A 12,093-nucleotide genomic window follows, 5' to 3' on the forward strand; every position below is an offset into this window, starting at 1 on the left:
CTGTGATGCTGGAGGAACTCAGCAGGCCAGGCAGCATCCATAGAGAAAAGCAGGCGGTCAATGTTTTGGGTCAGGACCCTTCTTCAGGACTGAAGATAGGAAAAGGGGAAGCCCAATATGTAGGAGGGAGAAGCAGAGCACTAATAGGTGGATAAAAGAGGGGAGGTGGGGTGGGCACAAGGTGGTGATAGGTATATGCAGATAAGAGATAGTGATAGGCAGGTGTGGGGGAGGAGGGGAGAGCAGATCCACCGGGAGATGGGTCAAAGGTAAAGAGGAAAAAAGGTCGGTAGAAAAAAGAGAGAGAGGCTAGGACAGGGAAGAAAAGAAGAGGCATGATTGTGGGGGTGGGGGAGGTGTGGGGATCACAATGATTACAAAGTGGGAGAATTCAATGTTCATGCCCTTAGGCTGCAAGGTTCCAAGACGGAAAATGAAGTGCTGTTCCTCCAGTTTGCGCTTGGAATTCTCCTGGCAGTGGAGGAGGCCGAGGACTGACATATCTGTGATGGAGTGGGAGGGGGAGTTGAAGTGACTGGCAAGGAGGAGATGCAGATTGCGATTATGGATGGAGCACAGGTGTTCTGCAAAGCGGTTACCTAGTCTGTGTTTGTTCTCACCAATGTAGAGGAGGCTGCACTTGCAGCACCGAAAGCAGTAGATGATATTAAGGGAGGTGCAGGTGAATCTCTGTCTCACCTGAAAGGACTGTTTGGGTCCCTGGATGGAGGAGATGGAGGTGGTGTAGGGGCAAGTGTTGCACCTATGGCGGGGCAGTGGAAAGTCCCCAGTGTGGGAGCGGGATGGGTGGGGTGGGAGGAGTGAACTAGGGAGTCGCGAAGAGAGTGGTCCCTGTGAAAGGCAGAAAGGGGTGGGGAGGGGAAGATATGCTTGGTGATGGGGTCCCGTTGGAGATGGTGGAAGTGGCGGAGAATGATGTGTTGGATACGTAGGCTGGGAGGATGAAATGTGAAGACAAGGGAGACCTTATCCCTGTGGGTTTTGGGAGGGGCGGGAGTGAGAGCAGAGGTGCAGGAAATGGTAGAGGTGAGGGTGCGAACTCTCTGGATGACAGTAGCGGGGAAGCCACCGTTAGTAAAGAAGCTGGACATCTCAGATGTCCTGGAGTGGAAAGCTTCGTCATGGGGGCAGAGGCAGAGAAATTGAGAAAGAGGGATCATGTCCTTGCAAGAGGCAGGGTGGGAGGAGCTGTAATCGAGGTAGCTGTGGGCGTTAGTGGGTTTGTAGAAGATGTCGATGGATAAAGAATCTCCTGAGATGGAGATGGAAAGATCGAGGAAGGAGAGAGAGGTGTCAGAGATAGTCCAAGTGAATTGGAGACCAGGGTGAAAATTTGTGGTGGAATTTATGAAACTGTCGAGTTCTGCATGGGTGCAAGAGGTGGCACCAATGCCGTCGTCGATATAGCGGAGAAAGAGTTGACAAATGGGGCTGGAGTAGGCTTGGAACAGAGACTGTTCAACGTAGCCAACGAAGAAGCAGGCACAGCTGGGGCCCATGTGAGTGCCCATGTCTACGCCCTTGGTCTGAAGAAAGTCAGAGGAATCGAAAGTGAAGTTGTTTAGAGTGAGGACAAGTTCAGCCAGGAGGAGGAGAATGTTAGTGGAACGGGACTGGTTTTGTCTCTGGTCAAGAAAGAAGCAGAGGGCGGTGAGGCCGTCATGATGGGGAATGGAGGTATATGGGGACTGGATGTCCATGGTGAAGATAAGGTCATGTATGCCAGAGAACTTAAGGCTATGGAAGAGTTGGAGACCGTGTGATGTGTCACGGGCGTAGGTGGGAAGGGATTGGACCAGGGGGACGGGATAGTGTCCAGATATGAGAATACAAGTTCAGTTGTTTCCCCAAAGGACTGCAGATGCTGGAATCTAGATGAAAAAACAATAAGATACTGGAGGAACTCAGCAGGCCAGGCAGCATCTGTGGAGAAAAGCAGACGGTCAACATTTCGAGTTAGGACCATTCTTCAGGACTGAAGATAGGAATAGGGGAAGCCCAAGATATAGGGGGGAGAAACAGAGCAGTGATAGGTGGACAAAAGAGGGGAGGTGGGGTGGGCACAGGGTGGTGATAGGTAGATGAAGGTAAGAGATAGTGATAGGCAGGAGTGGGGGAGGAGGGGAGAGCAGATTTACAGGGGGATGGGTCAAAGGTATGGAGACAGACGGCATAGGGGAAGGGGAGAGGAAAAAGAGAGACAAAAAAATGGTGAGGAGGAAAAAGAGAGGCTAGGAAAGGGAAGAAAAGAAGATGCAAGGTGGGTTGGGGGGGTTGGTTTACTTAAAAGGGGAGAATTCGATGTTCATCCTGTTAGGCTGTAAGGTCCCAAGATGGAAAATGAGGTGTTGTTCCTCCATTTTGCGTTTGGATTTCTCCTGGCATTGGAGGAGGCCGAGGACTGACATATCAGTGATGGAGTGGGAGAGGGAGTTGAAGTGACTTTCAAAAGAGAAATGCAAATTATGGTTATGGATGGAGCTTAGGTGTTCTACAAAACAGACACCTCGTCTGCGTTTGGTCTCGCCAATGTAGAGGAGGCCACACTTGGAGCACCGAATGTAGTTGGTGATATGAGGAGAGGTGCAGATAAATCTCTGTCTCACCTGAAAGGACTGTTTGGGTCCCTAGATGGAGGTGATGGAAGTGGTGTTGGGGCAGGTGTTAGAGTTTGCCTTGATGGCTTCTGAGTGTATGTGATTGATATAAATGAATGGAATTGCATCATGTTTTTGCTCAGAATGTGACTGTACAGTACGCATGTGAGTTATAAAGACTTTTCTTTCTTGTTACAGCTTGAATAACATTTCTAAGTTTCGTTTGAGATTTCTAAGCCACTGCATGGCCTTTATAGAGAGAGAATTTATCTCAAAGATACATCCATTAAATTTATACTAAGGTCAGGATATGATATGATCCATCATTTGATCCAGGTAGCTCATTCACAGGCAGAGGATGGTTTGATTGCATTTATGTATTAAGTAGCCACATCGCCCATGTACAGTTAAGAACCACCCTTGAACTTCGAGGCTGGTGAAATGTAGGGAGTCATACTATTGGGATTTGAATGTCATGCTTGTTTTGGACAGTATTTTAGTCCAGTCTTTATTTCCATTCAACAGTGACAATGGTACCAGAAAGGGTTCATTGAAACTTTACCCCGAGTTGGGTTGGGTGTGGGGGATAGGACGTGAATACACAGAGGCCCCTTTGGATAGGGAGCTGTGAATTACTGATGAGTCACACAACCTGTTGTGTGAAAGACTGCCTTCTCGCAGCCCACCCTGTTAGGTGCAGTATCAAGGCTTAATGTCATTGGATCAACAATGGAATGTCAAGAAATGACATCTTGGTCAACACAGCAACTTTTGAAATCATACAGTGGATAAACCTTTAGAGAAAGTCACAAAATGTTGTAAGCTGTATGTGTATGTTCAGTGCCAAAGAAAAGAATATTTGTAATAACATTAGGCTCTTCAAACTTTAATTCTTTTGAAGATTTTTTTTAGTATTAAGTGCTTTCTGTTTTGTCAAGACACAGCAATGTTTTATTCAGCAGACATTCCTTTCAAAAGTAGTAACAGGTTGATTCTGGATGTCAGTACCTCAATCACATCCATCATTTTTGAGAGGAAAACAAACACTAAAGTAAATAATATCTGCATCTGAAAAGTACACGGGCATGAATGAATCTGCAGGTCATGTGGTAATGTGAATCACAAAATCGTAGATGATCCTCGGCATAGATGGAAAACTGCATGAGATGTCTTGTTCCCCTTGCAATCATAACTTGTCATTCATGTCAAGGACACAGACACATAAATGTGAAACATTAATCCTGTTTCTTAACGCAAAAATCCAAAGAGAATAGAAAATTGATAGTTGATTTTTAAACTTGAGACCTCTTTAAACTCACTTTTTTAAATATATTTAATTGTGTTGCATGGAATTAGACACCAGGGGAATTTTCTTAACAAGACATAAATCCAGGCAATCCCTGTGATATGCAGACAGTCCCTGAGGGGTTTTAAGTTTTCACAGCAAGGAAATAAATTCAGAAGTTGTAGCAGGATGGTGGAAGCAGTTTAAAGGAGCTGTGTTCTCATGAAAGTGCACTTGAGAGTCATTTCTTTTGTGCTTGAGGAAAGGCTAGTGAATCATCATTTTCATCTGGTATCACACAATTCGGAACAATTGACAATAATATTACATGGAGGTAAAACAAACATTTCTTCATAAAGTCGGCAACATTTTAACAAAATGTTGCCAAAGCCAGCAGCACTTTAACCTATGGCAGCTCTTCATTTGGAATAAAAATATTTAAATAATAACATAAAAATATTTTCTGCCCCCTTACTCTCTTCCCTCTCTTCCTCTTGTCTCTGAGCATCAGGTAGATCGAGTCATGGAACTGAAAACATCTTCATTGATTTATATTGGCATGAGCTGCCCAGTTTTTCCTCAAGTAATAGCTAAAAGCTTTGTTAAAGGCCAGCATATCATCTAGAATGTTGTTCTTCCCAGAAAAAAATTCCAGTTTACAGGCTGAAAGCTGATTTTGATTATCAGCACTATCAGCAGAAATATGAATTTGGTGTAATCCTTACGGTCCAGACATTTGAGAAGGGAATGACTGTGTGGTTCTTTCAGAAGTGGGCTCTTCTCTTCCTTAAGAATGTGACTAAATCTTGTTTGTGTAAACATAATTACCATGTGAAACCTCGGCCATAAGTTTCAGTAAGCTTCAGTTTGATGATTTGGTTGCTCTTAGCCCATTTCTGGCTTCAGTTTTGCTTACGTGCAGCTTATCCTCAAGGCCAACCAGTCTGCTTGAGAGCATTTGCTGCTATAAAGCTTTTTTTTAACCAAGAAGTCTTAATTGTGAGATCATCTGGATTGGTTCTGATCACCTAATGGAATTGGAGAGGCATTTTTTGAATGATTTTTTTATCACCTGATTTTTTTCTCTGTGTTCTTCCCTCTTGTGTGAAATTACGTGGCTGGCGGGAATAGGGGTTCAGGCATAAAACCCTGGTCATTGTGATGTGGGCTTGGCTCGTCTTCTTCCATGTCAGTTTCATAAGTGTTTTGATGGAATGCACTTGTTTGGTTTGCAAGCATGTCCAGACTTTGGCCTGGGTAATTCTGAAATGGGATCTATGCTGTTAGTAACAGAGAGATGCTTCCATAAATATTGATGGATTCCCATGATTGGGATGAAGGAAAATCATATGAAGTGAGAAAAAAAAGGAGAAAGCTAACTTGAAGGTTAAGTTGCAATGGTAGGGTAGGAAAAAAATCATGGTAAAAGTAAACTAATCAATGAGATGCAATCATAACAATAATCTGAAAGAAAACTTACAACGTGGCAGGCATTGAAAGGAAAAGGGCGCAATTCCATTGTGGTAAATTAGCACACTCTTGTTCAATTTGCAGCTTTGTTTTTTCCATTGCCCTGAAACTTTAAGTGTGCTTAAAAGTCTATGCCTTAGTACTTGCTGTCTTTAAATCTTATATTGGTGTTTTTTCTGCTTCCCCTTAAGGTTCTGGTGCCTAAGCAACCTGAATTTCTGGGGAAAATGATTGAGGTTGATATTTATGAAGCAGGGAAGCATTTTATGAAGGGAAAACCAGCGGACAATGGAAAGATCCACACTCCTTCGATTGTCAGACCATTACTGAAGGGTGAGATTTCAGGCCTCACAGAGGTATGTGGCAGTCTTTTCTTCACTTAACATTTCCATGTTGTAAAACTTGATGGAGTGTGAAATTAAACTGTGTATCTGATTTCTGAGCATCATTTGATCTTGTCCGTGAGTGCAAATGCTTTTGAGTTACTGCCTTGCAAAACTAACATGCAGTAGTGAATTAATGCATGGGAAAGTATTTGCTTGTGTAATTCAGAACAAGTAAATTGCTCTAACAGACTAACATCTCTAATTTTAAAAATAGGATTAAGATATTAATGAGTTTTAAAAAGTAAAATAAAGTTTTATATGCCCTTAATAATTAGAAATTTTTTCATGATGAACCTGAGAGCATTTAAAGCTTTTTGCTGTAAATGAGATGATAACTATTTTCCAAAGGCGAAGTGACTTAGTAATGCAGACTTGTTTTTCCCAAGGAAGAGTTCAGTTTGAACAGACACTGCAAATTTTGCAGCCAAGCTATTGAAGTCAAAATTACTTTTTAACAAATCCTATTATTGTTTGAAAGATGTTTTTTCTCTGACTTTCATTATGGACAGTGACAATGGATTATGAAAATTTGCATTTCAGCAATTAGGTGAGTCATAGAGTCCTATAGCATGGATACAGGCCCTTCAGCCTATCATCGAGTACCTTTCATCCTTATCATTTCCACCAAAAATATGTGCTCCCCATTGAGATGTAAAGTTTTAGTTGTAATGAATGGAATCTTAGCATTATTAGTGTAATTGTAAATGCAGCAAAAAGTGCTGGAAAAAGCATTTGTGGAAGGCAAATGCATCAGGGGACTGAATAGCCTAATCCTGTCATAATGCTCCAGACACAGTATTCCAGAAGTGAGTGGAGAGTGACCGCCATTGGCGTCAAGGCAGTATTTGACTGTGGAATCAAAAAGTCCAAATAAATTTGAATTCTTTGGCAACTAGGGGAAAATTTCTCCAGTGGATGGAGTTATACCTGGAACCAGTCTGATAGCTGGAGCCAGTCATCTTAGCTGTGGGATGTTCCTGAAGGAGCTCACTGTCCTTGGGACAGAGTCTTAGGCCCAACCATACTCAGCTATATCATCACTTATCTTTCTTTCGTCTTAACGCCAGAAGCAAGGCTGTTTGCTGAGGCCTGATGTATTAAGATGGTTTGAGAACTGGTTAAAGGTTAGGTCCATATCCACAAATTGAACAGCACTTCTGTTGTCCATTTCCAATCAACAATGTCCGGGGATCATCTTCAAACAGAAGCTAACCCACGATAGATTCTTAATTACTGAAGATACTGGTGTTTAATGGAGGGTGCAGAAGGTGAGCCCCAGGTTTCATGCAAAGTCCTATTCAAGGTTTGACCTGAACACTGCTATTTCTCCAAATGTTTCACATATATTTTTAGGTGGAACAAACAATGCCCTTATCATCTCCATGTGAATATTCTATGTGTCCATCTCTAGATTGCCTCATTGTGGCCCTCCTTTGAGTCTTCCAGAACAGAATTAACCTGTGATCTTGTTCTTCAAGAAGTTGGCCGACAATCTCCCCTTTCTCCCTGGCTTTGCAACAATACAACCGTAAATCACCACATGTACATCCCATTTCTAAACCATTTTCCTGGCAGTTAGTGGAAGCTGATCAGATGTGATGAGCTGAACTCCCTCTGACTTTTGTGGTTCAGCTGTCAGCTAGGTGGTATTTGTTGGATATCTGAAATCAAAAAGGCATTGTGAGGGGTAGGGGCCGGTGTGGGGGAACACTGAAACTATTTTAATTTTGCACAACAGAAGAGAGTGTACGATGAGTGGGAAATAAAACGTGAGAATAAAGATGAACTACAAGCATTCTGCCCTCTTGAATGATCTCTGGCTCCGTACTAGCCAATCTATGACCACCAACACCCTGTCCACAATGCAACTAATTTCCTTGACTGCAAAGGTCCCAGGGACTTCAGAATCATAGGTGTAACACGCCTATTCAATGGGGAGAGAGACAGAAAGCAGGAAACAATAGGCCAGTTAGCCTGACATTTGTCATTGGGAAAATATGTTGGAATCCATTATAAAGGAAGTAGTAGCAGGATGTTTATAATCAAGCAGAGTCAATATGGTTTTTATGAAAAGGAAGTTGTGTCTGACAACCTTATCAGAGTTCTTTGGGGATGTAATGAACAGGTTGAATAAAAGACTCTATAGATATAGTGTATTTAGGTTTTCAAATGACATTCAATAAGGTGCCATGTGAAAGTCTATACACAAGTGCTCATGGCACTGGGGGTAAATGTTAGCATGGATAAAGAACTGGTTAAATAACAGAAAATATAAAGTTGGAATAAATTGATTTTTTCAAGTTGGCAAGCCGTAACCAATTGGATGTATTTGGGATCAACACTGTGGCCTCAGCTATTTACAATATTAGTCACTGAGATGGAGGCACCAAGTATATTCTGGCCATATTTGCTGCTGATTCAAAAAAAGGTGGGAAAGCAAATGGTGAGGAAGGTGCACGGAGTCTGAAAGATTAATTAAGTGGGGAAAAAGCTGGCAGATAGAGTATATTGTGGAGAAATGTGAGGTTAACCATTTTGATAGGAAGAATAGAAAACCAAAGTATTGTCTCAATTAGTTGAGTTAGACAATTGAATGCTACTCTGGAAAGGGATATGGATATCCTTGTACATGAAACACAAGGTTAGTGTGAAGGTACAGCAAGTAATTAGGAAGACTAATGGAACATTTCCCATTTTTACAAAGGATATGGAATATCAAAGTAGGAAAGTTTACTACAACAGTACAGGACAGTAGTGAGACCGCATATGGAGTCGCGCAAAAATCTGAAGCAGACAAGGATCTGAGAAAACTTGACAAAGTAGATGCTGAGAGGATGCTGCTCCTCGAGGGGGGAATCCAGAACTTGGGAGTCATGGTTTTAGTAAGATGGGGATGAGGGAAAATTTCTTCTTTCAGAGGATCATGAACCTTTGGAATTCTCTGCCCCAAAGGAGTAGTGGAGGCCAGGTTGTGAAAACAGAAAGATTCAGCAGGTTAGACTACATCTGCAGAGAGAGATACAGAGTTAACATTTCAGGTCAATGACTCTTCACCAGAACTGGAATAGGGAAAAGGCAAGTGTGTGTAAAGCTGCAGAGAGGGAGCTGGGGGAGGAAGTTGGAGAGAACAAAGAAAGTATCTGTGATGGGGTGAAAACCAAGGTTATCCAAGTGGCATGACGCTGTCTAGTTAATAGATGAAAGAGAGGGAGGAAACCCAGAAGAACATGCTGAAATAGAGAGATTGCTAAAAATATGAAACAAAAGTGAATTCTGGAAATATCTAACAGATCAAGCAGCTTCTATGGTGAGAGAAAAACATACAGGATCTTATGTTGGAACTGCCAGTTCTAGCACAAACGGGAAAGGCTGGTAATCTGAGATTATTGAGTTCAATATCAGTTAATGATTTGCCTGGATGGATTTGGGCTGCAGCATGCCTAGACGGAAGTTGAGATGCTGTTCTCCAAACTTACATTGGTCTTATTTGGAACAAGTATAGGAAGTCAAAGACAGAAAGGGCGAGTGGGAGTGGGAAGAAGAATTAAAGTGATGGGCAATAAACAGATTTTTGGTCTATGGGGAATCATGGATAAAGGAGGACAGGCAGGAAAGTGGATCTGAGGCTAAGGTCAGATTGGCCATGAATTGAATGGCTGAGCAGGCTCAAGGAGTAATATGACCTCCCTTTGCTGCTGGGGCCATTTCCCATCTTGTTGCTGCAGGAAGAAGTTGCAAACCACTTTCTACTAAAAGATAGAGTGAAGAATTGGTGTTTTGCAGTGCGTTTATCTGATGTGCTGCTACGGATGAATAGTTCAAAGTGTCTCTGAGATGTGTGTAGTTCTTTGGTAGTGGTTGGTATGTGAGCCTCTGATTGTTAGGCCAGACTGTTACTGAGGATTGTTGTTAGTTGAGCATTGAAGGTGTGTTACATGAAGCAGCAGTTGTTTATGTGTGGGTCTCCTTCTGTGAGCTCCTGCAGCATATCCAAAGGACCATGTTGCATGCACTGATCACCTTGGCCACCTCCAACTTTTGACTCTTTGCTTTTGTCTCAAAGTGATTCATGAGCCACTAGTATGCAGGATCTCTCTCCGAGACTCCATTTCTTTTACCAAGATGTCAAGGACGGCATTGAAAAAAGAGTGCTGCCCATTCTCACATCTGTCTTCTGTTTTTCTAAACACTCCTCCCAAACTTGCACAATGAGCTCCAGCAGATGTTGAGGTCCAATTTAAGAGGTACAGGCTTGATGTGAATTAGTGTGGGCTGCTATCAGCTCCTCAAATTACACACAGCTAGTCTGTGCTGACAGGAGGGGAAAAAAGTGATTAGCTTAGCAATAGAATCTTAGCATGAGATGTGTGTATGGCACCACGACAGTTTGGTGTGGGTCACTCAGTCTTTTAAGTTTCAGATGAAAAGGTGCAGTTTGCTGAAAAACATTTCCTTTATATGTGAAAGGGAGAGAGGTCAGTTCTCAGGAGGTTTTCCGTGCTTGCCCATTTTCAGGTACCATGTTTTCTGTGATGCAAGAATTTTTGCTGTATTGCTTTGGGATAATATGGATGGATTGTTGCACGATATTAGGGTCATAACATCGATGTAAATGATGCTCTGAAGCATGGGAAATGGATTAAAAGAAAACATGATTTATGTAGATTTGGCTTATTAGATTTACATGCAAAGAATTGGTTTTATTATGTTCTTTCTAGAAGGCTTCATAGGATGTAGAGCATCCTCATCCAATGTGATCCAACAAGCATTTGGAGTTGGGTAGTTTGATTACTAGTAAAAGCGAGTAGGCTAAGTGGTTTAATGATTTGGTTCATTCATTAAGCTCATAAGACATGTTTTGGATGCCTGACTTGTTAAATTCCTCTTTATAATTTGTTGCTATCATCATGAGAGAACACAAGTAAAATTCTTAACACAACCAGTATCTTATTGGGGAGAAAAAAAATGGATGGCTGAAGTTTGGTCTAATGACCCAGAGTTTACTCTCAGTGCCTTTGCCAGGTCACCTTGTGCTCAGTGATTTTACATGGGCTTGCAGGCAAAAGCTCCCACAAATGCTGGTTCAATACAGTGTCCTTCACAACAAATTTATGTTTTATTTACAGCGTGGTAACAGGCCCTTCTAGCCCAACGAGTCCGCACCACCCATTTTAAACCCCAAATTAACCTATCCGTACGTCTTTAGAATGTGGGAGGAAACTGGAGCACCTGGCGGAAACCCACGCAGACACGAGAGGACGTACAAACTCCTTACAGACAGCAACGGGAATCGAACCCCGATCGCTGGCGCTGTAATAGTGTCGTGCTAACCACTACATTACCGTGCCGCCCCACACAGGCTACATTATTTTACCAGTTAGATTAAAGTATGTTCATTGAGCCATGTAACCTTGAGCCAAAGTGAAACACTGGAAATAAAAATGTTATTTAAATCATGTACACAATGCAGAATTAAGGTTGGAAAACAAAGACGAGATAAAGGAAAGAACTAAACAGAATAAGTAAACGTAGTTTTTATATTTTTTGAAGTATCCGCCTTGTTGATTTTCTTTGAGGAAAGAAGACATTTAACTTTGGCATCAAATTCCTTCATGGCAGAGTTGCTCCTAATCCCACTCATGTCAGCCTTGTTAGTTTTCCTCACAGTCATCTGGGGGCTAAAGTGGGAGAGCAATCCCGCAGACAAGCTACAGTCCACTTCACAGAATTATACGTGACAGACAATAAGCCAGTGTCCTCCATCTCTAATCTAGGGTTGGTCCTGTCTGAACCACCAGAGATGGCTGCAGAGTGGATACTGGTGGTGGCAGGTGGGTGCAGGGAGGGAGTGTAGATTTGGTTTGATGTTGAGTTCTGGGGTGGAGGGTAAGTAATCCTGTAAGTCCTCAACATTGATTCCAGACTCCATAAAGTTTCAATGCATCAGACAGAGAAACCTAATGGTGACAACATTTCTCAGCTGATGAATCCGTTTTCCTTCTTATTGAACAGTACTTAGAAGAAGCACTGCAGGTAGCTATGACACAGAATATAGTCTGTATGGGGGGACTTTATTATCCATCATCAAGCTAGGTTACATCATCACTGAATTGGCAGGGGTGGAAAGGGTTTGGGGTGTCAGGAAGTAACCTCCGACATCCAGAATACCAGCCTTGAGCTGCTCTTGTAGCCACAGTATTTATATGGCTGGTCTGTTGGATTTCTGATTCACGGTGAGCTCTCTGGATGTTGATGGTGTGGAACCCAACAATGGTAATGCTCTTGGGATGGGTAAAGGTAGGTGGTTAGACTCTGTCTAGGAGAGAGAATGCAC

At 42.4% G+C, this 12,093-nt stretch overlaps 1 protein-coding gene across 1 annotated transcript in view; it reads left to right on the top strand.

Moving 5' to 3' along the window:
• cdkal1 (CDK5 regulatory subunit associated protein 1-like 1) overlaps nucleotides 1-12,093 on the top strand; it is a gene marked incomplete at its 5' end in the record, with an annotated part of 448,677 nt that overhangs the window by 424,884 nt on the left and 11,700 nt on the right. The window contains one exon of the mRNA XM_052016953.1: nucleotides 5,565-5,729. Within this exon, the coding sequence (XP_051872913.1) occupies nucleotides 5,565-5,729 (165 nt within the window). The remainder of the gene's footprint in view (nucleotides 1-5,564; nucleotides 5,730-12,093) is intronic.

This window comes from Pristis pectinata, chromosome 5 (genome assembly GCF_009764475.1).
Source record: "Pristis pectinata isolate sPriPec2 chromosome 5, sPriPec2.1.pri, whole genome shotgun sequence".
In the NCBI taxonomy this organism is placed as follows: domain Eukaryota; kingdom Metazoa; phylum Chordata; class Chondrichthyes; order Rhinopristiformes; family Pristidae; genus Pristis; species Pristis pectinata.